This window comes from Myiozetetes cayanensis, unplaced genomic scaffold (assembly GCF_022539395.1).
Source record: "Myiozetetes cayanensis isolate MyiCay16 unplaced genomic scaffold, myiCay2020 scf6-25, whole genome shotgun sequence".
Classification (NCBI taxonomy): domain Eukaryota; kingdom Metazoa; phylum Chordata; class Aves; order Passeriformes; family Tyrannidae; genus Myiozetetes; species Myiozetetes cayanensis.
Genome location: NW_026087853.1, coordinates 34,786,060 through 34,810,232, shown reverse-complemented (window position 1 = coordinate 34,810,232; position 24,173 = coordinate 34,786,060). Strand labels below are relative to the sequence as shown.

Genomic DNA, 24,173 nt, shown 5'->3' with positions numbered 1-24,173 from the left:
CCCGCGATCAGCTGATCCCGGCTGACAACGAGGGGAGCAGGCGGAGGGTCGCGGGTCTTACCCGGCCCTGCCCTGCTCAGCCCCCCCGGGCGCCCCGACTGCATGGTCGGCCCCTGGGGGAGGAGAACCGGGACACCCCCCCGGGCGCGGAGGGGACGGGGGGGAGGAGGAAGCGGCGGCCGGGACCGAGTCCTTAGTCACCGGGTGCCGGCGGGAGGAAGGGGAAGAAAGGTGGCCGCCGGCTTGTAAACAATAGCCCGGCTCGCGGCGCCCCGTGCCGCGCCGCCTTTGTTCGCGGCCCCGCCGCGGCTCCCCGCCCGCTGCCGCCGCTCGGCGGGAGGGACGCGGGGGCTCCCTCGCCGTGCCCGGCCGGCGCGGCGCCCAGCGCAGCCCAGGTAGGCGCGGGCGGGGGGAGGCGCCGGCCGGCACCGCCGTTACGTAACCGCGGGCGGGTCGCGGGGTCCGCCCGGCGCCCCTGGGGGCGGCCGAGCCACAAGTGCGGCCGCGGCGGGGCAGCGCCCGCCCGGCACCGGGGCCGCGGGGCCGGCCGGCAGAGGGGGCGCGGGGAGTCATGCTGGAGCCAGCGGCGTCCGCGCTGGCTGCAGGACGGGAGGCGGCCCAGGGCCGGTGCCCCGCGCGGCCCGGAGGCAGCAGGTCGAGACAAAGGCGGCGGCGGGCTGCGCAGGCTGCCCTCGGCGGGCGCGGGGCTCGGGGCTCTGCTCCGCCAGCTTGGGGCTCTGAGGAAGAGGGAGAAAATCCTCGTCTGACAGCCTGGCCGCGGTAGCGATCGTCTTCCAGCGTTACTAGAAGGAGCGCACGAATAGAGCGGATTTTTGTTTTATCTGGCGAAGCACATCAGGAAATTCCCAGCAAATAAATACTGTGAACTCTCTGAAGGAGGAGCTTAGCTGTGGAGTGAAAGCAGAGAATTTTCTAGTCTTGACACGGTCCTTTTGTGTGTGTGTGTGTACATGTATATGGACTTGTGTGTTTCTGATGCCTTTTTTGTCTCTGTCAGCAGCTGTCTCCCTTCGATCTCTGCTTCAGGGAAATACTTGCTGTACCTGCTGAAGTACACCAGGCTGGGTTTTTTTTCCTCATCGCTGAAAGTACGTTAGGCAGCTAAGCAGAGAAAGAATGTACACTGGCGTTTGGGTATGGTAATACATGAAACCAGCCACACTGTTTAAGTTTATTTTGGAGAAAGAAAACGTCATTAACACTTAAAAAGACTCTTCCTGTGAGGCAGGTCAGTGTATGAGTCTTAGATAAATATATATGTTAATTATTTAAAATTAAGTACAGACAACACTTGTGTTGTGTTTCTTTCCTTTGTGAAAATACTAAATTTGTAACTGACTTTTACACATATTGTTTGAAACAGAAACAGGAGGAAAAAACATTGCTTTAAAGAAATCTGAAGATGAGTGCCCACACACAAACTGCAGAGAAAGGACAAAACACGACACTCCTGTGCCAAGAAAGCTATGTTTGCAGTGGGACAGATGAAGCAATCTTTGAGTGTGATGAGTGCAGGAGCCTGCAGTGCCAGCGTTGTGAAGAAGAGCTGCATCAGCCAGAAAGGTTACGGAACCACGAACGGACCCGTATAAGACCCGGCCATGTCCCGTACTGTGACTCCTGCAAAGGTGCCAATGGGAACATAATGCATGCCAGTATGATGGGCTCGAGGCAGATAGCAGCAGTGAGATGCCAGGTGTGCAAAATCAACCTCTGTGTGGAGTGTCAGAAGAGAACACATGCTGGGGGGAACAGAAGGAAGCACCCTGTCACTGTGTACCATGCTGGCAAAGCCCAAGAACAGGAAGAGGAGGAGGGAATGGATGAGGAGACCAAGAGAAGGAAGATGACAGAGAAAGTAGTGAGTTTCCTCTTGGTGGATGAAACTGAGGAGATTCAGGTAAGAACTGTAGTTTGAACAGGCAAGATCCTTTAGTTTCTATCTTAATCTAACAGGCTGCTGTGATGCATGGTTAGTATGTGAAGTGTAATTGGCAGCAGTGGTAGCAAAACAATGGCCAGTTAAGTGCCTTGGAGCATCTTGGGCTAAGAAGACACAGCACCTTGGAGTGAGTGGCATTGCTCATGAGTTCCTCAAAAGGTCAAGTTCGTTAAAACCTTACGTGTGGCAAGAGCCTCCTCTAAGAGGCTTGGTAAGCAAAGCTGGTGGAAGAATTGACTGTACTGACACACACACACAAACAATTAAGATAAGAGCTGTCTGTGCAGGATGCTGATCATTCCTGAACAGAATTGTGTGGACAGTATGGCAGTATATCCTGCAAATGGGAGTGCTGGCAGCCAATCTCATACCATACGACTAGAGTAGGGCACTGTAACAAGCAGTTCTGATTCAAGACTAAAGCCCCTTGCTGCCATCCTTCAGCATGAGTAAATTTATCTGATTTTTAGAAATAGGACAAAGTAGAAATAAGTGTCCCAAGTGTGCCATCCAAGCGCTACAGACACCATGGTTAAGCTATACTGCTTGTCACAAATACTGTTACATGTTAGCCTTTTGGTGAAAGAGGGAGAAATTGCCAGCAATTTGGGGTAGGCCCACTGATAAAAATGATAGAAACTATTTGACTAGGAACAGCTGCTCATGAGGCACTATCTAGAGTTCAATATATGCAGTTAAAGAACTCTTCTGTTGGCCCTTACATTTGGTGAGCATAAGCACTTTACAAGGTAAAAATAACTTATAAATATAAAAGCAGCAATGTGTGAAAGTCATGGAGCAGGTTAATTACCCAAGTAAAAATTCAGCTTTGTCTTCTGGCTTCCAGTTTGCATTTTTTTACATTACACCTTGTTCAGGAGACACTGAAAGAAAATGTGTAGTCACCTGAAAACTCAATATCTGGTTACTCTAATTTAACATATTCATGCTAACATCAGTAAAAAGAATTGTGATAATATTGTGATTGTTGGTATTGTTGTTATTTGTATCCATTTTAGTCAATGTACCAATCATGAATTGCAAGGAAATATGACTTAAATATCTCACAGCTATTCTATACTATAGAATAGTGTGTGTGTATGTGTATATATATATGTACACAGTAATTATACCATAGTACAGAGTAGTTGCAAAATACTTGGGTCACGTTTTTTGTCCATTCAAGTGTACTGATTGCATATGGCTTTTGAAGGGGAAAGGGAAGAAAGGATGGCAGTCCTTGTGGTGCACTGACATAGAAAACACACTTTGAGGGACACCAGTGATTGTGATCTGAGTTCTTGAGTTTTAAGTGTAGCAGCAGTCCTAAGTTTGTGTATCTCTGAGCAAACACACATTTCCTTGTAATACGAGACAGATGCAACTATTGCTCTTAAGATGCAGACTTTTCAATAATCCTCATCTAGCCACTAGAGCAAGCTCTGAAATGCCTTGGAACAGGGCTGTCTTGGAAAGCTGCTCACAAACTGTGACAACTGTGGTTGTACCGGTTTAAGTTATATTTACACTTATGAATCTGTAAGCCTTATTGAGGTAGACCTTTGGCTGCCTCTTGCAAGCAAGTGCATTTGCTATTTAAATGTCATGGGCAATAAAGCCAACTTCCTTATATGGACAGCAGTGGTCCTTTATCAGATCATAGCAGGGTTTGGTTGAAAAAACCCTCCAAAAATGATCTTGTATTGCTATAAAGATGTTGAATCTGAGCTGTTCCATCTGGTGTTATCATCTTTTCCTCACAGCTGAATACTTATGTGACATCTCACAGCCAGTGTCAAAGCAGTTTGAGAGTTTTCAATTAAAATATTTTCTGGCAGCTGGAATTTGGAGAGTGCTTGCTATTATAGTAATGTTTCTGCTAGTGAGCATGAGGATCTTTATTTAGAGAGGCTTGTCAGATGACTAGCTAGCTTTGAAGACATCTTGTGTGGCATCTTTTGCTCTTGATAACATTGATCAACCAACTTACCTATACATATATATATACACACATATGCAACTTATTTTGTGCTTGTCATTACTTGAGGAGAAATCATTAGAATATACTTTATTTAAACCAACTTTTTGTCCAAAAATGCCAAAATATTAATAACTTGAAATGTGGAGGTTCAGTGTTTGAGGGTGTGTGTCTCTTTAAACTTGAGTAGAAAAATAACTAGACTCCATAATTCTGATAAATCCTTATCTTTAACTGTCTGTTTAATGACCTTTGGAACTTAACAATTGTTGCGTTAGTTAGGAAATAAGAGAGGAAAGTGCTGATTTGCTATCAGTGTTAGATTCTGCCATAGCAATGTTAAAAGCTACTAAAAAATACAAAATTAGGCAGAACTAGTTATGCTGCTGAACAAACATGATGGATTGAGATAATCACAGATATATACTTGTTTACAAACCTCTAACTTGAAAATGATTCAGTGAGATGGGGACACAAGGCCAAAAGATTTCTTTCTTAGTTTTCTTTGGAACTTGGAGTTGTTAAGCTCAAGCAGTTATGTTTCACCTGACTGTTCCTGTTGGCTTCTTGGAGGTGGTAACTCTGAAACCAAAGAATATTTATAGCATGTAAGCAAATGCCTGATCTGGTTCTAGATCCAGAAACACAGTGGATTAATCCATAAGGAGCTGTACCTGAGCAAATTCATTTAGCTGAGAGGTGGGAATTCTGAGCTTGGGCTCAGCACTACACTGATAGAGCTGTGATAATTCTGAGATCTGCATAACTGTCTTTGTGCCATGTTGCACAGATGTGCTGGCCTGCTCAAAGCTTTTTGTGCTTTTCAGACATAACTATAAGCTCAGAAAGCTGAGGACTTCTTGTGCTTGTTCAAATCCATTTACTTCAGGAAAGGTCCCATTTTAGACCACCACTTGTTTGTAGAGAACTGATGGTAGCTAAAGTTTATATCTGTGAAAAACATACTTCTCTATCGTGTTCATCATAACAGCTCTATATCTGAGCACCTCAAAAAGAAGCTGGCTATCTCATGCTAAGAAAATGCTGCTAGATGTTAAATCCAAGTTCTCACTGCAAGTCTGTGGAAGAACAGAGAGAGAGGTTGTTCCTCATGGAGTCCTGCCCCAGCTGTCTCACACACCACACAGTGCAATGCTTTGTGACTCCTGTGAGTTAGACCCCGGTCATCTTGACATACATGATCAATTTTTTCTTTATTCTTACAGGATTTGTTGCCCCTCGTAAGACCCTATTGACTTCTATCAGAAAACAAATCTTAACTGTTTTACAAATTGGCATCACCTGCAGTTTAGACCCTATTCTAGGTGTTTTTTCTCAAGCTGTATTATGCAGTTTCTCTTTATACAGTATTAAACTTTTGGCCTTATCTATCGCCTATCGAAAGTTGAGGCTTCAATCAAGTTGTTCTTGATAACTGCAGCATCTGTTTGTTAATGGGCTTTGACATAGTCTATCTTCTTTGCTCATCTCTACTGAGAATGATATTGTGGGGATTACTTCCTTAGTCAATTGCTTTGGTATTGTCGCTGCTGTCCTTACATCTTCCACGTCTCCTCTTTACCTTGTTAGACTCAAACTGTGTGCCTTCTTTTTTTATGTTTGTAAATCCCCCAACTGAATCTCCTGATCTGCTCTGTCAAGGTGTCACCTTTTCTTTCTACTCTCTAACTTGCTGGATTCTCAAACAAGCGTTCTTGTACTGTCACTATTTTGCTACCCCTTGCACACAAGAGGCACTTCTCTTAAGAACTCATGGAATCAATTAACTGATATTTTTTAAAAATTCCCCTGCATTTGTGGATCCATTAGGAAAACACAGTGAAGTACAACAATAAAAACATGACTCACGTTAGGATATTTGTTTTAAGTGCTGCAACTGTCTCACTGTCCCATGTCACCTGCATCTGTCTTTGTCTCTTCTACTTAAGTTTATGCAGTTTCTGAACAGTATCTGTTTTTGCTTTGCGTTTATACAACACACTTGCAATAGAGCTCTTTAGCATAAAGCAGGGAGTTCTGTATCCTTTGTACAATGAACTGTATTTACTACTACTTCTGAGGCAGGGGAGAAGTGCTTAACAATGCATAACAACAACTTGATATTTTTATCTTGGGGAACAGATGTTGGCAGTTCTTACCACAGGATCAGAACTTAGTTGTACTGTCACTAGTGGCTTCTACGATAACACTTTTTCCAAAGCCCTAATTAAGGACTCGGCCCATACACTTAATAGAAGTAGAGAAAGTCTTTCATCTATCCCAGAAGATAGGGGAGGACATGTGTGGTTTTTAGTAATCTACCTTAGAGTTTACACATCTTTAACCAGAAACTAACTCTGTCAGAAGAAATAACCTAATCTATGGGTTTCAACAAAAAATAAAAGGTACTGACTTTGTAGCCTGACCTGCTAAGGAGATGAGAAGAAAAGATAGTTTTTCTTCTAGCTAGTCACAAAAATATTCCCAGCAGTGTAATCTTATGTGGGAGAAAGGAGTGTACATTTATTACTGTCTCTCCCCTGAGCTCCCTTTCTTCAATTTGCAGAGTCTTTTTCATATGCCAATAGGTATCTCAATTTCCTAAATCCAGCCCCATTCCTTGAGTTCTTTTTATTCCTTCTAGTAGGGTTAGACACCTAAAGGATTAAGCTCTTCCCCTCAGCAAATACAGAGCAGGATCTATACAATGCTTTTCAGTGAGTTAAGATCACACAAAAGGACCTGTAGCCCTTATTTAAATGCAGACTATTTTATACAATCATTAAATAACTGGCTGCTAACAGCACAATAGTTCGTGTGTCCTCCTTTGTCCCTTCTTGTTAAAAAGTTACACATACATGGTAATAATTTTAGGGATGCTAGCTGCTTTGCTTTTCTCACTCCCACTGTAAACGTGATGAAAGTACCGTGATTTTTTTCCTTATTACCTATTGACTTGAGCCTGGCTAAAGTCTAGGGATGAGAGAATGGAGAGTCACTAGGAATGCCATTTCTTGTCAAGTATTCTTTGTCAGTTAATGGGGGATAATGTATGTTTTCACTCCTAAAAGAAGATCATGATCTCTTAAGTCTTACTGCTTGCATTTGTCTAGCAAGTAGTGCTAGTTCCTTTGATATCCTTACTTGATCTGTTTTTGGGGGACTGTGTTTTTTGGTGTGTTTTTTTTTTTTTTTTAGGCTTTAGGGTAGCACAGTCAGCTGTAAGTTTCTGGGAATTTTAGTCCATGTTCTGTAAACTGAGGAGTCACAGCTAGTATATTTGCCACGGATATAAAGGAGGAGGAAAGAGTGTTGAAGGATCTTAGTTTTTTAGGTCAACGTGATCTGTTGTATCAGGATATGTAATTTCTGTCCCTTGATGCTGTTGCTGTGCTATTGATGAATTTTCTTCCTCTTTGTGCTTTAGAGAAGTTTCCTTGCCAAAGTGTTTTTGGGAGTTTACTGTCCTATGCTTTAGGAATTTTTCTCTTAATACTTTGTTATTTTTCAGTATTCTTCCTATTCCGGTCTGTTATCAGTTCACTCACATTAAAGTGCACTGTTTTTCTGCCCTTGGAATAAATCAGTAGAAAAACTACTTAGCAGTTGCTGGTTAGGAGGGTTTTTTTCTTCCACTAGACATATAACAGTATTTTGAAGAGTATTTTTAGAAGATAGGAGAGGAACTATCCTTTTAACAAACACAGCTCCTGTAACAGTCTCAGACTGACTCTTCACTAATTTGAGCTCCAAATATTGCTTTTCCCTGGAACCAGTCTTGTACCTTCTTCATAATGCAGTACTCTTGGGCAGTAACTAAAGTCGAGTGTTTTGCTTGCTTCCTGTCTCTTTTGTGCATTTGCTGACATGAGAGCAGGTGTGGAAGCCAAGGGGAGCATCTCACAGATGAGAGAAGTTGGTAACAGGTTAGTTTGGAATTACCCAGTGTTTCATTCAAGGAGTTCCTGAAGTTAGTTTGTTTCCTGAACTAAATAGTATTGGTGGGGGAAATGGTGTGTTTTAGTGGTTACTCCACTGTACTTATCCAGTGAATCCTTTTGGGCTCCTGGATGTTGCCAGAAGGAGCAGGATGTAAGTGATTTGGGGTACATTGAAGAAAGAAAAAGGGAACTGTCATCTTGCTGTCCTCCAGCCCTTCTGCCCCTTCTCCTCCACTTTCTCACTGCTGCAGGGGTCACTAGAAGTTGCTGCAGATGTTGTTGCAGTAGACTTTTGATTTTTTTACCTGGGTTGTTAATGCTTGCTGTAGGATCACGTAAAGGCAGAAGTTTGAGTCTTTTGGTCTGCCTGTCAAAACAACCTGAAACTGGGAAAATAATCAGAGTTCCTATTTTCTAGGAAGTGTGGAACTGTAATACAAGTAAGTTTGTAAATGGCCCTCTTAACAAGGACAGTCATATAAAGTAGTGTCCACACAGGTAATCCAGCTATTCTTAGTATTGAGGAAGACTATTAGTTACAGAATGAACTTGCTTATTGACTTGCTGTCTTCTGGACAAGTCTCTTCACCTGGATGTGGTTTGCTGCTACAGATGTGACTTTGGGGTGGTGATTGGTAGCTCTGTAGCCAAATTAACATCCATGGGGAACTTGAAAGTGACTTAGGATACAAAATAATGATTTGTGCATCACTGTTTACTGTTCTCTTTAAGAATTAGATGACACTGTTATGTTAGAGTTATTTTTGCAGCAGTTGCATTTACCTCAAAGACTATCAGGTTTGAGTTCTTGCAAAAGTAGTTTTTCAGCAAGCAGTTTAGTGGGATCTCTAGTCTTATTTCTGCTTTCAGCAGTATCATATATCTCAGCTATCATCTAGAGGGGTAACTTATCTGGTAATAGCAATATTTCAGTCAGTATCGCCTCTTGGATTAGGAAGGAGTCCAATCAAGTTGGGTTACCTCCCATCCCCTAAAGTTTTTTTCCACCACTGTCTTAAAACTTTTGAAATAGGATCTTTCTCCTTGGGTAGGGTTCTTAAGCAGGATTTAACTGTTCTCTCCTTGCCTGTGAGGGAGTTCTGTAATAGATAGACACGGGCTTCAGACAGGGGCATCCTCTGTCCTTCACTGCAGGCACCTGTAAGTCCTGTTGAGACTCATGCTGTTAAGCTCTGTACAAACCCATGAAAATACTGAACCTGAATTCCTTTGCCAGAGTTGTGGGAAGGAACAGGATAAAGAGATGAAAAAGAGATTCCGTTCAGGGACAATATTGTCATGGATATGTACAAAGGCTAATAACAAATCTCAACAGAACCCAGTGAAGGCAAATAAGAAGGAAAAAATTTTCAAGTTAGGAAACACCCCTAATAAAAATGCTTTCCTTTACTTGAGCCAGACCTATACCCAGCATGGGAAAAAGATCAAACCCAGCTGGAACTGAGGAGGAGTGTTGCAATCTAACCTTAGATCCTCGTGGTGTGTCTGTCCTCTCCTCTATTTTGCCCTCCTTGCATCTGGTGTCAGGTCCCTCAGTTTGGGCTTGAGGATCTGTAGGACTCCACTCCTGAAAATGCTGATGTGTCCACTGTCAGCTTGTCTGAAGTCTAGGAGATTACTGAGGGCAATAATGATTAATATATTTGTTTGCTGGATCAATGATTAATAACTTACTTCTGAATACTAGAATGTAACTACCAGAATTTTATAAACTAATCTGGTGACACAGCCCTTTAGGGAAAGCTTCCCAAGCTACTGTGAAACATTTACATAGTAACAAGTAACTCTTTGACCAGTAGAATTTATGAAGTCTAGTTTCTGAGATGTCTGCCTCCCATTGTCCAATCCTTATCCACATTTTCTGTCTTTTGAGTAAGAAGCAGTATGTGTGCTATCATTTACCAGCCAGCATGCTTACTGGCTAGCAACTGTGGGTATGACTGCTCAGCTTACTATTGTATTTTGGAAGCTGCACAGGGTGGACATGAAACATGCTGTTTCCTCAGGAATTAGAGTCTTTCTTTTCTACTTTACTATTTATTTTCATCAAACTTTTAAGAAGCTTAAAGGCACCTATTTATCTATCAAATATGTCTATGTAATTCCATTACAGATTTTAAGTTATATATTCAAGACTTGAGTAATAGCATAAATTATATTTTCTGTGGGAAGTCATCCATAACAAAAGGTATAGGAGGCAACCTAAGGTAGAAAAGTATAGCTGCTTGGACTTTAAAGTCAGCCTTGATTCTTCTTGAGCACCTGCTTATGATCAAAACCTTCTCTCTTGTTTGGAAATCTCTAAAAGCTGAGAGGGAGTAATGACCTCCGTAGGCCCCTTTCAACTGGAATAAGTCTGATCTTATAGGGAACAGGATTTGAATTACTATAGTTTAGGACCTGTCTCAGAACTCTATTGGTGTAATGAGCTTCATAGCAGAGTTTCTCTTCCTCACAGGGAGCTACTCAATTCTTTTTCTCACTTGATAACAAGAAACACCTGGGAATATCAACAAAAATTTGTCCTGGGGCAAAAGCAGGGAGTTTCCAGTTCCTTTTTTAATAGCCTGTTGCACTTGAGTTGCTGGGGGTAGCCAGCTACACTTCTTTGCATTCGTGCACTTCCTTTTCAGGAGGGATTGTGAGGAGCCCTGCAGAGGTGTGAATTTTGGTGGCAGCACTGTACTATGGTGGAGCTGTTTCTTCTCAGGTTAGTCTTACAGGCTTAGTTAAAGGGATAAATCTGTTTTATAGATTTCTCTCCTGTTTTCAATGTACACTGAAATTCTGACTTAATGACCTAAGGGTAGGACCTGGGGCTTTAGGTATGCACCCATAAGACTTGTGTGAATCTACCTCTAGATAGAGCTTGGTTTTTTAGAGTTAAAACACAGATTTAGAAGCAGTGTATTAAAGAACTGATCTGTGTTAAGCTGGGCAGATCTGACAGATCTGTTCTGTTTCCAGGTTTAATGATTGATATGATACTCTGTCCTTAAGATCAGTTACCTAATATTGTCTCAGTTTTGTGGTTTAGAAGTTCACGACTGCTTAAAAGGTTGCAGATCTTATTTTAGCTTGCTTTGCCTTTTCTCCCTTTGATTTCAGGTGTTAGTTTGAATTCTTATAAGCATTATCTTATTAAAGTGTCTTCTGAACTATGAGCAGAATTACTTGTATTGCCAGTGTTAAGTAATGCTCTAGGGGAAATAGTATTTCTTTTCTTCCACTTGATTGTTTTGACTGCTTGTATGTGAAGACTGATTTGTCTCAGATATTTGGAATTTTGTGCTGGTATATATTTGCGTGTGCTGTTACAAATCTTGTAGCTTATATTTCCATTCATTGAAAACAGTGTTAAATTTATATCCTCTTTATTGATGTTGTGGTTGTGTGTCTGAAGATACTGTCATGTGCTGGTTGTATAATTTTCGAATCATTTAGGTTGGAAAAGAACTTTGACATCATTGAGTCCAGCCATTAACTCAGCGCTGCTAAGTCCACCACTAAACTGTGTCCCTAAGCACCATATCTACACATCTTTTAAATACCTCCAGGGATGGTGACTCTACCACTTCCCTGGGCTACCTGTTCCCATGACTGATAACCCTTGACTCAGAAATTTAATTATTTATATGATGGTATCTTTCTTGATTGCAGAAAGTGTATGCTATTTATTAAAAATACTCTGTTAAAATGAGGTCAGGCAAATAGTAAGTTTTCAAAACACAACAACAAAGTACCAATGTGAGTCAAAATGACAGTGTAAGACTAGCAAATGAAGGCGCTCTGGTGAATACTATGCCAAGCATTCTTGATTTTTGTTTTGAGCTATTGTGTGTCGTGGCACAGCTCTGGCTTTGTGCACCACTGCCATGAATATTAGCAAGCCCTAAAGGCTTCAAAAGAGTTTCAAAAGGAGAAAACTGTGGTAAAAATGTCTGATTCTCTGAATGTGTTTGTTTTGCCTGGAGACAGATTTAAAGTTGTACGAGTACAGGTCATTGGAAATTGTTCTATTTTCTTAGATTTTCTTTTCTTAAGCTTTTTAACACTTTCTTTTTTAAATAACATTGTTACCAAGAAACTCATAGGCAGAAATGTCATTTTAGCAATTCTTGCTTCTTAACAAGAACTCTCTTGTTTAGCAGTTCTTGTTTCATTTTAGCAGCTCAGTTTCTAAAGGGTTCTACTTTTTATTAGGGCTCAGATCTAGGAAACTTGTTATGTTAGATATAATAGATTTCCAAGTATGGGTGATAAAGAAGCTTCAGTCCTAAATGTGCTCCACAGCCACATGGTATGAGTTTTTTGTGCCCTCCTTATGGAAGACTTTAGCTATCAAGTTCTGTTTTTTTCCTGTTGAAGACCTTCACCTCAAGTTCAGCTGAGTTTGGCGAAGGGACTGCGTAGGGAGCTGAACGGCAGTTGCTAAAAGAAATGTAGTTTAAACTATAAAAGAAAGCTAACCAGGATTCTTCCACCATATGATAGAGTAAAAATGTTCGTTTTAGAAGAGAGTCTTCTAAGAGCTGTATCAAAAGTGTAAATGAGTCTCTGATACTAGAATGGCAAAATAGGAAGGGGCTAAAGAGATATGACTGTTGTCTTAGGTTAGACATATAGTTTTCGTTCTTAATTTATGTTGTTGTGCAATTTAAGGAAGGTTTCATATTTACCCTCTGCTGTTAGCATCAGAGATTTGGAGCTCTTGGGCAATGTGGGAGTGGACACACTTATGGAAACAGGATCCTTTTCCATATACAGCAGAAGGTGGTACCATATGAATTTCTTTAGAGATGAGAAGCAAAACGGCCAAGTGGGACTTGACAGACCTAATGGGGATTAGTACACACCCACTCTGAATTCAAATGTTTTAAAGAAACTTGCTCAAGGGAAGTAAATTTGACTACTGCTATGGGGATTGTTGTGGATGGTTTTTTGAGAGCATCATCCCTGTGCTCAGCCTTGGTTAAAGTCAACTTGTGCACAGGAGCAGGGAGCACCCAATATCGTACAAGCATATGCAACTTCAAAGGGAAGGTGGTTTTTTTATTGCATTAGTTTGTTTTTTGGTTTTGTTTCTTCTCCCTCAACAGGGAATTTGAGGATGTAAGGATGTTGCAGTATCCAGAACTGTGACTAGGTTCTAAAAGGATAGGACCACCTCCTAGAGGATAGGTCTGTTGGTTCTCTACCAAATGTGAGCATCTGGGTGCAATCGCTGCTCAGGAAGTCCTTTGTTGTATGATTTCTGAGAATTGGTAAAGCATGCTAGGAAACATTTACTTGTTTCATGTCTAAGTTCTTTCTCAGTCATTACCAAGATCTGTAAGACACAGCATTGGACTAGCTAGACTTTGGTGCATTCTTGTGCTCCTGGGTAACTTGCTTGTCTGAATCATTCCTGAGTTCTGTCCTGAAAGGAGGCCTTAAAGAGCCTAGAACCTAAGAAGGGGTTAACAACAGCTCAGTACTTTGGATGTGTGATTTGATATTTAGCATAACTTTTTCTGCTGGAGTACTGGAACCAACTTTTCTTCTGTCTGGCTCAGCAATCCACCTCTTTTTTTTCCACAATATGTTGCTTTGGCATCAGCAGTTTTTAAAGTACATTGAATGCAAAAGAAAGCTGTTGGTTTGGACACTTGCATTAGCTCAGCTTAGGACAATTTCCGCACGAGTTGAATCCTGCCTCTTATTGGTGGGAATACATTGCAGAGCTACCCTTATCCCTGTGGTCCCTACTGTCCTTTGTGTCTTCTGACATTACTGACTCAGCCCCTTCCACAAACTCTCCCAAACTGCTACCAGAATAATAACCAGTGCTGCCTGAAAGACTTCAGTCATTAGTTGTGCTGCCAATACTTAAGCAGCTGTTTGAAAACTATTTTCTTGTGTGGTCCAGGGAGTGCATGGCCACTGACTCTGGCAAAAAGAATCTACCACCCTTATGGTTAGAAGTCTGGGAGGTGGGAGTTAAAAACAAAACCCTTTGAAGAAGACATGATCATGTCCTTCTTGCTTATGCACACATAACATATTGTCAAATCTGTAAATGTTTTAAGGAGTTATCCCATGAACCAACCACAGAGACATCTCCAGAGACACTAGGAGAAACTGCATCTATCGTCTGAACTACCTTCCTGATGATAAGCTAATGATAAAAGCTACCAGAAAAGCAGACCCTTTCTTGTGCACCTGTAACTTGAGTATAAGTTTGTGTTCTCCCACAGACACCAGGAAAGATTCTGTTGAGAGCATTTTGATGTCTCAGTTTCCTGTTTTCTTCTACTTTGTGAGGCATGCCTTGAATGATTTGAGTCCATGATTACCTACAGGAGCTCCACAGCCCACAGTTTTTCTTTGTGAATGCTGTTCCCAACCACAATCTGGCACACTGATTACCTTTTATGTTTTTGGTATACTAGCTGTTTTTCATTTTCCTTCAAAGTCTAGATGCTGCTGATAGATTTGACCAAAGCATATGGGGCTGTCTAGGCCTGAAACTAATTTACTGATCTAAGAATAAACTTGTTCAAAGAAATAATTCATTACCTCATGACCTCTCTGGATCATGGATCCTGAGGGCTTCCAACTGTCCTCTCAGGGGGAAATAGCTAAGAGCTTCAGAACTTGAGAGGTAGGCAAGAGGAGATAGAAGCTCTGATTGTTTCAGTTGATGGGGATTCCTTGAGGAGGGAATTGGGGTGGAGAAAGTGAATTCAATCCTTCACAAAAAGTGCTTCTGTCATAGTCTTCCCTGTCACATAATACAGGGATAAAACCTGTTGGAAGAAGAAACAGCAAGGACTAAACAACTGTAGCCAGAAGCATAAAACCTGAGAAAGCCAAGGCCATATTCTGCAACAAGGTCAAGGCAGACTTTTGTACAAAGCCCTAACCCCATATCATTGCTTGTTTATCTATTCCTGTTGCTCTAGTATCTGAAAAATGCCCTCTTCTTTAACCTAGATAGCATGACAATTGTCACTTAATCTATGCAAAGCCAAAGAGAAGTTACCTGCTGAAGGCTGTCTACTCCCTTTTGGTTTTGTGTCTGCATATTCTTTTGTGGGTTTTTTTTGTTTGTTTGTTTTTTTAATGAAAGTACAATACAGTAAATTATGAAATGGATCATGTAGGTAGCTGTGGCACCTCTGTGAGAGCCAGTTTGAACTGCTTTGAGCACCTGACTCCAGCGCACAACTTTGCTTCTTCTCTGCCTCTCCTTTCCAGCTGAAGGAATGATCAGCTGGAGAGCAATGGGAGCAGGACAGGCTGCAGCACAGACGCATGGCAAAGATTTTTCTCCCTAAACAGATGCTCAGCCTCAGTGAATGAGGCAAGTTAAAGTGACAAAAGCACTCCCCTGAATTTGGATGCTCATCAGGAGACCAGTGCTACTATGGAAGTCTGCCATGCTCCAAGTAGCTGTTCTGTCAGACTTGGAAGAGAGTTGTGCTCCCTTCTCTGAAAGGACTGCCTCAGGGAGTGGGGTGAGGTACAAGAGGTTTGACCAGTCACATAGCCACAGTGAGGCATCACTTCTGGAACAGCTACATGATGGAACAGTAAATGCCATTGATATGTGTGTTTTACAAAACTGCATTCTAATATTTTGCTTTGTATTTCTTGGTGCTTCAGAAACTTATCATGAAATCTGAAGAGGAGATAATTGCTCTTTTTAATATTATGAATCCTGAAACCAGCTGTGTTTTCAGCGTTGTCTTCTCCAATTGCATAGTTATAATATTTTTCTCTTTTTGTTTTGGAAGGTAAGGAATGAAGAAGACTTTATTAAGAAACTGGACTGCAGTCCTGACCAGCATCTAAAGGTAGTGTCCATCTTTGGGAACACAGGGGATGGCAAGTCTCACACCCTTAACCACACTTTCTTCTACGGTCGGGAAGTCTTCAAGACGTCTCCAGCCCAAGAGTCTTGCACAGTTGGAGTCTGGGCAGCCTATGACCCTGTCCGCAAAGTGGTGGTGATTGATACAGAGGGCCTCCTGGGGGCCACTGTGAACCTGAGCCAGAGAACACGGCTGCTGCTGAAGGTCCTGGCCATCTCTGACCTTGTCATCTACCGTACTCGTGCTGACAGGCTCCACAATGATCTCTTCAAATTTCTTGGCGATGCCTCGGAGGCTTATTTAAAACATTTCACTAAGGAGCTAAAAGCTACTACAGCCCGCTGTGGCCTAGATGTTCCTCTGTCAACTTTGGGTCCAGGTGTCATCATCTTTCACGAGACTGTATACACCAAGCTGCTGGGCTCTGGTGAGTAGGCAGTAAGAAACTGAATTACAGTGTGCTAAACACTGTCTATAAATTATCAGTTTGCATTGAATATTTGTCATTCTTTACTATCGTATAAAGATATGATTTGCGTTTTGCTCCCACTTGTTTAAGTCTGGGAACCAAGCTATGGAACTAGCAGAGCATTCCCTTTTGGTGATTATTCCCTAGCTGACTATTCCAGATCAGCTAGAATAATCCTCTTAACCAGCTGTACATCAGCACTGACTAGTCATGAGTGCTGCCAGCCATAGGAGGGGACATCATACAAGATCATGAGTATAGGTGATATAGGAGAGGAAGGTGAAAAGTGATGTGGTGGGTTGACCGTGGGTGGATGCCAGGCACCCATCAAAGCCACTCTATCACTCCCCTCTGCAACTGGACAGGGGAGAGAATATAATGAAAGGTTCATGAGTTGCAATAAGGACAGAGAGAGATCACTCACCAAATATTACCACGGGCAAAACAGACTCAGCTTGGGGATATTAATTGCATTTATTACTGATAAAATTAGACCAGGATAATGAGAAGTAAAATAAATCTTTAAAACACATTCTCCCCACCCTTCTCTCCTTCCCAAGTTCCACCTCCTCTCCCCCAGTGGCACAAGGAGATGGGGAGTGGTGGTTATGGTCAGTCCATTCTGGGTTGTTCCCACTGCTGCTCAGGGAGAAGAGTCCTTCCTCTGCTCCAGCGTGGGACTGTCCCTCCCGTAGGAGATAGTCCTTCATGAACTTCTTCAGTGTGAGTCCATGCCATGGGCAACAGTTCTCCATGAACTGCTCCACTATGGGTCACTCTTCCAGGGGGTGCAGTTCTTCAGGCACAGCCTGCTCCAGCATGTTCCCCACAGGGTTGTAAGTCCTACCAGGAGAACCTGCTCTAGCATGGGCTCTTCTGTCCATGGGTCAGCAGGTTCTTACCAGGACCCTGCCCTAGCACAGGTTTCCCACAGGGTAACAGCCCTCTGTTGGGCATCCACCTACTCCAGCACAGGTCTCCTCCACAGGCTGCAGGTGGATCTCTGCACCCCGATGATCCCCCATGGGCTGCAGGGGCACAGCTGCCCCACCATGGTCTGCACCACGGGCTGCAGGGCCTCAGCTCTAGTGCCTGGAGCACCTCCTGCCTCTCCTTCTCCGCTGATCTTGGTGTCTGCAGAGTTGTTCACATGTTCTCACTCTGCTCTTCCCTGGCTGCAATTACATCTGCACAATAACCTTTTTTTTCCTTCTTAAATATGTTACCACAGAGATGTTACTATTATCCCTAATTGGCCCAGGCTTAGACAGCAGCAGGTCCATTCTGGAGTTGTCTGGCATTGGCTCTGCCAGACGTGGGGCAGCAACTTCTCACAGAAACCACCCCAGTAACCCCTCTGCTACCAAAACCCTGGCCACACAAACTCGACACAGCTGAGACACCCTGGGATTTTGGCAAGGATGTGTACTACTCTGTTGCAAATAAAATGAGGATAAAATTCTGTGTAGAAACTAGGAGGAGCAAGAATAATGACTTTGATGAATGTCACTCTCCTCTTTTTAATTCTATGGACTAACATCATTCTGAGGCTGATGTGAGTTTGTGGTGGCACAGAGCTGATGATTTGACATCACTTCTCTCTCTGCAAGGCTGAAGGGGCAGACCTGGCACACTATTATTCCCACCACTTTCAGTGTTCTTCACCAGTACTTTTAACTTGCCTCATGTAATATTTGATTATTTGTATTTAAGTTCTGTATTTTATTCGTATGTCTGAGTGAAATGCACTGTCCTGTGGAAGTCATGGCGTGTTTTGGTTTTGACTACACAGGAATCTAAATTTCTTCTCACTTTTTTCCATGTTTCAAAATGTATGATGAAACCTTTCTTAATTTGGTCCATTTCTGGTGTTTTGATAAGCAAGATCCATAATGAATTGGCCTGCAGCATCTGAGGCTCAGTCTGGCTGCCTGTGAACATATAGGAGAATTCTGTTGTGTAACACCCCAGCAGTCCTGGCTGACCCACATTCTCATTTTGGCTTTTCTAACCAGCGATGTCTTGAGCTAGTAGAAGAACTTGACATTCTTTCCGGTTATTATTAGAGTAACTTCTTAATAACTTTTAACTTGCTTGCAAGGCAGTTCCTTTTCTTACATACCAATTTGCTGATGAGCAATTCAGAGTTTCATATAGTTGCTGACATTTACTGTTTCAACAGGTCAGCCTTTAGTGAGGACACTTTGCACCTGTATGCAAAGTCAGGGTAGTAAAAAAATGATATTTCTATGATCACTTCTGGTCACAGTAGGAATAGGAAAGAAACCTCTTAGCACGTGGCTATGCAGAAAGCTGTAAACATCTGTCTCAATGGATAATTAAGTGTGTTTATATAGTCTTAGGGCAGGGAAGAAAGAGCCTGCCTTATTCTGAAATGCACAGCAGGTACTTGGAAGCAAGCAGAAGAATGTGGTTGGCTCTGTGGAATCTGACCTGATGTGACCAGCTCCAAAGTGCTTTGCCACATACAAATGGTTGATAAAAGCTTGGTCTTCCTTGCTACAGTACTGGCATGGAGAACAAGCAGTCCATGTAAGGTTCATGTCCTCCACTTATCAGGTGCTAGTGCTAGCTCTACCAAATTATGGTCTGGTGAGAAGAATTCATAAGTGTGCTGACATGATGTTGCCTTGTATTATGTCCTAAATTGCTCCTTAATTTGCATAACTGTTTCGAAACCTAGATGTGTCTGATTTTACCTGAGGAACTTGATCTTAGAATCTAAAGCTCTATATCACAAAGCAGAGACTGCTTTTGGAAACAGTTTGTTTCTTTTCATTTCTTTAAAATATAATGATAACTGCATTCCAGATGTATTAGAAGATTTAATTAAGGAAACTAGAACTATATTGCGTATGAAAGTACTATACAGTTTAAATATTATTTTGAACAATCATTTGTTCATGTACTTGCTGATATTCTTGTGTACAGATCATCCTTCTGAGGTTCCTGAGAAGCTCATTCAGGATCGGTTTCGGAAGCTAAGCTGTTTTCCTGAGGCTTTCAGCTCAATTCACTACAAGGGAACAAGGACATACAATCCTCCAACAGATTTCTCTGGGCTTAGGCGAGCTGTGGAGCAGCAGCTGGAGAACAATACTACTCGGTCACCTAGGCAGCCTGGGGTTATCTACAAAGCACTAAAAGTAAGTGGAGAAGAGTTTGTCAAAGTCTTTATTTGTATCACTGTTGCTAGTAACTCAGTTGCAGCTCATAAAGGTAGAGCATGTGAACCTGTGATGCAGATTGCAGATGTCTGGATAAAGCAAGTCTTCCATGAAGATGATAATTTTGTGTAACAGCCAGGGAGGCAGGTAGTTGTTTTTTTTTTTACTTGAAAACAAACAAGCACCTTAGTAAAGACTGTGAAAGGTCAAGAAAAGTTGAAGAGCAAACCTAAGCAAAATCAAAAACCTGAGCTGGGAAGAAAAAAGTAATTGAGACTGTGAGTAATAAGGACTTAATGATAGTGATTTACAAAGAGAAGGCTCAGAAGGAATTTTTTAATGAAATTCCTAAAGATGGCCTCAGCACAAGAGGAGAAAATGCAAGAGATTTGGAGGGAGTTAATAATTGACAGCACCTAGCCCTGAATGTAGTGTAACCCAAGGGCTAGGAGATGTGCTGGTAGCCAGGGAACAGGATGGGATTAAGCCAAATGATGCATTACTTCAAAGTGAGTAATCTTCTTAGACGGTTCACTTTGCTAGGGTGTCAGAGAGGTTTTGGGGTCTTCAAATTTGCAGTCTTTCTAGAAGTTTCCACTTGTATTGCTACCCCTACCTGATTAACATTGTATTTTCTTTGGCCTGAAGAGCACAGCTGTCATCAGGGAGGGGCAGGCAGAGCTGGGGCATATCTGCAGAAGAAGGCAGTGCTAGCAGTCTTTTCTGATGTTAGTCACAGCTGTTGGAACAGATAATTCTGTCCGCTCAGGAAATATCAGGGTAGCATGTATGCATTAGGGAGCAGACAGGCAGCAAGGGGAAAACAGCCAGAGCGGTTAATTTCAGTTTAATTTTTAGGACTTTACTGCAATAATCAAGTAACCTGGTTTCAGATATAGATGCTAATATACCTAAATTCATGTCCAGTAGAGTGTTTACTGTGTTCAGATTGCTACTGACAAATTAACTTTTTTTGCTTCACTTCCTGAGTGCATAAGGCTTCCTAGAGATCTATGACCACTTCCTCTAACTTTTGAATTCATTGTCCAATATCAGTCAAGTTTGAAAGAGAATGTAAAGCCAATTTCCTTGACATTATGTGAAATCAAATGTCTACGTAGAGATATTATCTGAGGGAAGCTGTGGTGAGAGAGATATACACGTCTGGTGCAGCCAACCCTTGTTAGACAGCAGAGATGCACCCACTCCACCCACCCTCAACCCTGGGAGGGGAGAGGAAGGAAGAGAAAGGCAGACAGTCGCTATATTAACCTCAGCTGTAGGAAGAGTTTCAGTTAGATCTCATGCCTTCAGAGATCTCCATCAAGAAAAACTTTAACCATTTGTTTTGTTTCAGTGCTTGCTTTTTTTCTTTTTTCCCTAATCATAACACCCAAAAGAACTAGAAAAGGTAATTATGCCAAGGCTAAGGACTGAATTAATCTGAGAATAGATGTTTCCAGGAAAGGGTACAAATCCCTTTGTCTCAGTTTTGCAGTTCTACCAGAGAAGAGCAGTTGTTGAGTGGGCAGAGGAAAGCTCAGGGCAGCACTTTCTAGCTGAGAGACAAAGAATGTGTCCTCATGCACTATGAGAAATGATCCTCTGAGTTTCCTTTGTGAGATTTCAAGAATGCAAAGCCATTTTAGCAAGAGCCCTACTATTGTGGGCAAGGATTGTATGCACAGGGGTGGATGCAATCTTCAATCATCTGTTTCTACTACAAAATTCAAAGCAGAGACAGGAGGAGAGGAGAAGAGTATCTTACAAGTATTCAGGTCACTTTCAAACAAGTGCAGCGCTGTCTTCTTCATTGATTTTCAATCATTGTCTTGGTCTCCAGGTTAGTAAGACATTATTTGTTAGCTGTGTGCTCTCTCTGCCTCTCCCTCCAGTAGAGGAATCCATGCTTTTGCTTGCAAAAGCTTGCATAAAATGTCTTCATTGCTCTTGATCCCTTACCAGTTCGTTCTTTTCTGTTTGACAGGCTCTAAGTGACCGGTTCAGTGGGGAGATCCCTGATGACCAGATGGCTCACAGCTCTTTCTTTCCAGATGAATATTTCACATGCTCCTCTGTGTGCCTCAGCTGTGGGTAAGTGGATGAGAAATGCTTCTCATCCTTCTAGAGGATAGTACTGCTCTGGTCTGCAGCCATAGAACGTAAAGTTTCTGTGACATCTTGACACCTGACATCACCTATCATCAGCTAGTACTTCTAGGCAGAATTAGCTTGAAATTCAACTCTTATGTGAATTGGATGACTATGATTGCTGCATCAAAGGTGGATCCATTGGTTTTACCTGCTCTATTTTTGTGCATGGCTACAAACCTGCACCGCCCATTATCTTTTCCCAAATGCAAGCGGAGCAGGAAGAAAAGAGTGCCTAAATAAATCCCTTGAAATTTCCTTTGTTTTTTCCCTGACATTTTTATTACCTAAATGGTATAAACGGTCCTAAAGCACACATCATGGATGTCCACTGTGTTCAGTGACCACATCTAAGTGAAGCTCCAGATTTGATTAGACCTTGGCTTGTAGCTCTCTGAGAAGAGCCCCAAGATTGAACCTGGAAGGGCACTAATGGCAATCAGTGGTCTGAGTCTGTGAGGTGTATAGCAGCATGATGTTATGGCTGGTTATGCTTCTGGAAGCATTTCCTCTCAAATGTGATATAGTGCTATGTTTGTTCTCTCTTATGTTCAGTAGAGAGTTTCCAGCAATTCCTTGCAAAGGCTGCACTGTTAACTTCGTAATGGTCAATTTCCAAACTTGTTTAGTCCTTCCCAAAATACTCTCTGAAATTTAAATTTGCTACAGTGATCATTTTCTGCAGTGAACTGTTGTGTAGTGCTGCTTTGTATGTGAAACAGTCGCTACCTCCATCTGAAAAGCCTGCCTTTCAATGATAAATGTTGTCGTTGCTTTATGTACAGCTGTGGAAATGGTTTGAGGGTACAGCATCTTTATAAATGCAAGAACAGTAATAGAAATGAAATCTTGGTGACATCTGTCCTGTGTCTAACAGTGACAACTCAGGGTTTGCTTTTGCATACTCAGGTGTGGCTGCAAAAGGAGCATGAACCATGCAAAGGAAGGAGTCCCTCATGAATCCAAAAGTCGATGCAGATATTCTCACCAGTATGATAACAGAGTCTACACTTGCAAGGTTAGTAGCGATACAAGGGCAAGATCTGAAGAGTGAGAAAGGAAAGGATGACCCAGCATATGAGGAATATCATAGGCACGTGCCTGTTTTCTTCCATTTTTTTTTCAAAATATCAGAGGTGCTCATGGCCTTGACAAGAAAAATAAATCCTCATTCAACTTGTATGTTTGCTTGGAGAGGTTATCACTTCTGTGTGCTGTGTGTCATTTTTCTAGCCAAACTGTGAAGCCAGTTGCTCCTAACCTGGGTAATGTTGACCTTCTACATATTTGGTGTGGCTACACTTCCTATTTCCTTATGCCCATTGCTTGGTAATAGCCAATTTTTCTGAAGGATAAGTGCAGGAGACAGGGGAATTTTTGTCTACATCATGGTCTTTATTGATATAGAAATATTTCCCAGATGTCATTATTAACAGGAGTTTTGCTTTGTTTATAAACATCAGTTCTGACGAGTGCTCCTTTGCTGTGGAGACCTCTGTATATTAATTGTATGCCTTAGGTGTCCAAACAGTTGCCAGATCCACATTTGAATTCTCAAGAATGGCTGTTTTATTTGAGTCTTTATGTTACAGGCCTGTTATGAACGAGGAATGGAGGTCAGTGTGGTGCCAAAAACCTCTGCTTCCACGGACTCTCCTTGGCTGGGCCTTGCCAAGTATGCCTGGTCAGGGTGAGTTCTGCAGCTGAGATCTCTCTGCTCCTTGTTGCCTCTACGCTACCTGGTGCGCTGGACCTCCAGTGCTTTCAGGTTACCACTGAGGTAACCTGTCTTCCTCTTCTGCAGGTACGTGATTGAGTGCCCCAACTGTGGGGTGGTGTACCGCAGCCGGCAGTACTGGTTTGGCAACCAAGATCCTGTGAACACCGTGGTGAGGACAGAAATTGAGCACGTCTGGCCAGGGGTAAGTCTGGTTGCTGGATAATCTTTGTGTATGTGGGCAGCCATGTTAATTTGGTCCTTCTGGACATCGATGGAGAAAATGGATTGGCTTTCATGACAACTGTTCCCTGTCTCTGCTCTTCAAAAGGACCTTTGCAAGGCCTCCGGTCATCTTTTGGCTATCTCAAAAGGCCTAAGATGCCAGTGTATGAACACTTTATGTTTATGAACCTACCCTTGTGTTTCAAAGCATGGCTGGTGAATTTTTTTCTCCTGATTGCCCTCCGGTTTAAGAGGAGGAATGGGTTACACAGCCATCTGCATCTAAAGAACCCAAAAGATTTCCTATTTTTATTCTCAAGTGAATATCCGTTTCTTTCCAGACTGATGGATTTCTGAAAGACAACAACAATGCAGCCCAGCGTTTGTTGGATGGCATGAATTTCATGGCTCAGTCAGTATCTGAACTTAGCCTGGGACCCACAAAAGCTGTGACCTCCTGGTTGACAGACCAGATTGCCCCAGCTTACTGGAGACCCAACTCTCAGATCCTGGTAAATAGCAGCTGCTATAGAGAAAGGTTTTTTTATAGCTAAAACCCCTTTTCCTTACCGTTTTAAGTAATACAGGACTTTGCAGATTCCAAATGCTTCTTGTTTTTACTGCAATAATCTCTTCTCCTACAATTCTGAGAAATCTGAAATGT

General features: G+C 42.2%; 1 protein-coding gene across 1 annotated transcript in view; it reads left to right on the top strand.

The window, feature by feature from the left end:
• ZFYVE1 (zinc finger FYVE-type containing 1) overlaps positions 1-24,173 on the top strand; it is a 28,789-nt gene continuing 4,616 nt past the window's right edge. The window contains exons 1-10 of the mRNA XM_050335188.1: positions 1-395; positions 1,022-1,249; positions 1,385-1,921; positions 15,682-16,186; positions 19,181-19,395; positions 21,404-21,510; positions 22,477-22,585; positions 23,160-23,257; positions 23,372-23,489; positions 23,851-24,021. Coding sequence (XP_050191145.1) covers positions 1,424-1,921; positions 15,682-16,186; positions 19,181-19,395; positions 21,404-21,510; positions 22,477-22,585; positions 23,160-23,257; positions 23,372-23,489; positions 23,851-24,021 — 1,821 coding nt within the window. The 5' untranslated portion in view covers positions 1-395; positions 1,022-1,249; positions 1,385-1,423. The remainder of the gene's footprint in view (positions 396-1,021; positions 1,250-1,384; positions 1,922-15,681; positions 16,187-19,180; positions 19,396-21,403; positions 21,511-22,476; positions 22,586-23,159; positions 23,258-23,371; positions 23,490-23,850; positions 24,022-24,173) is intronic.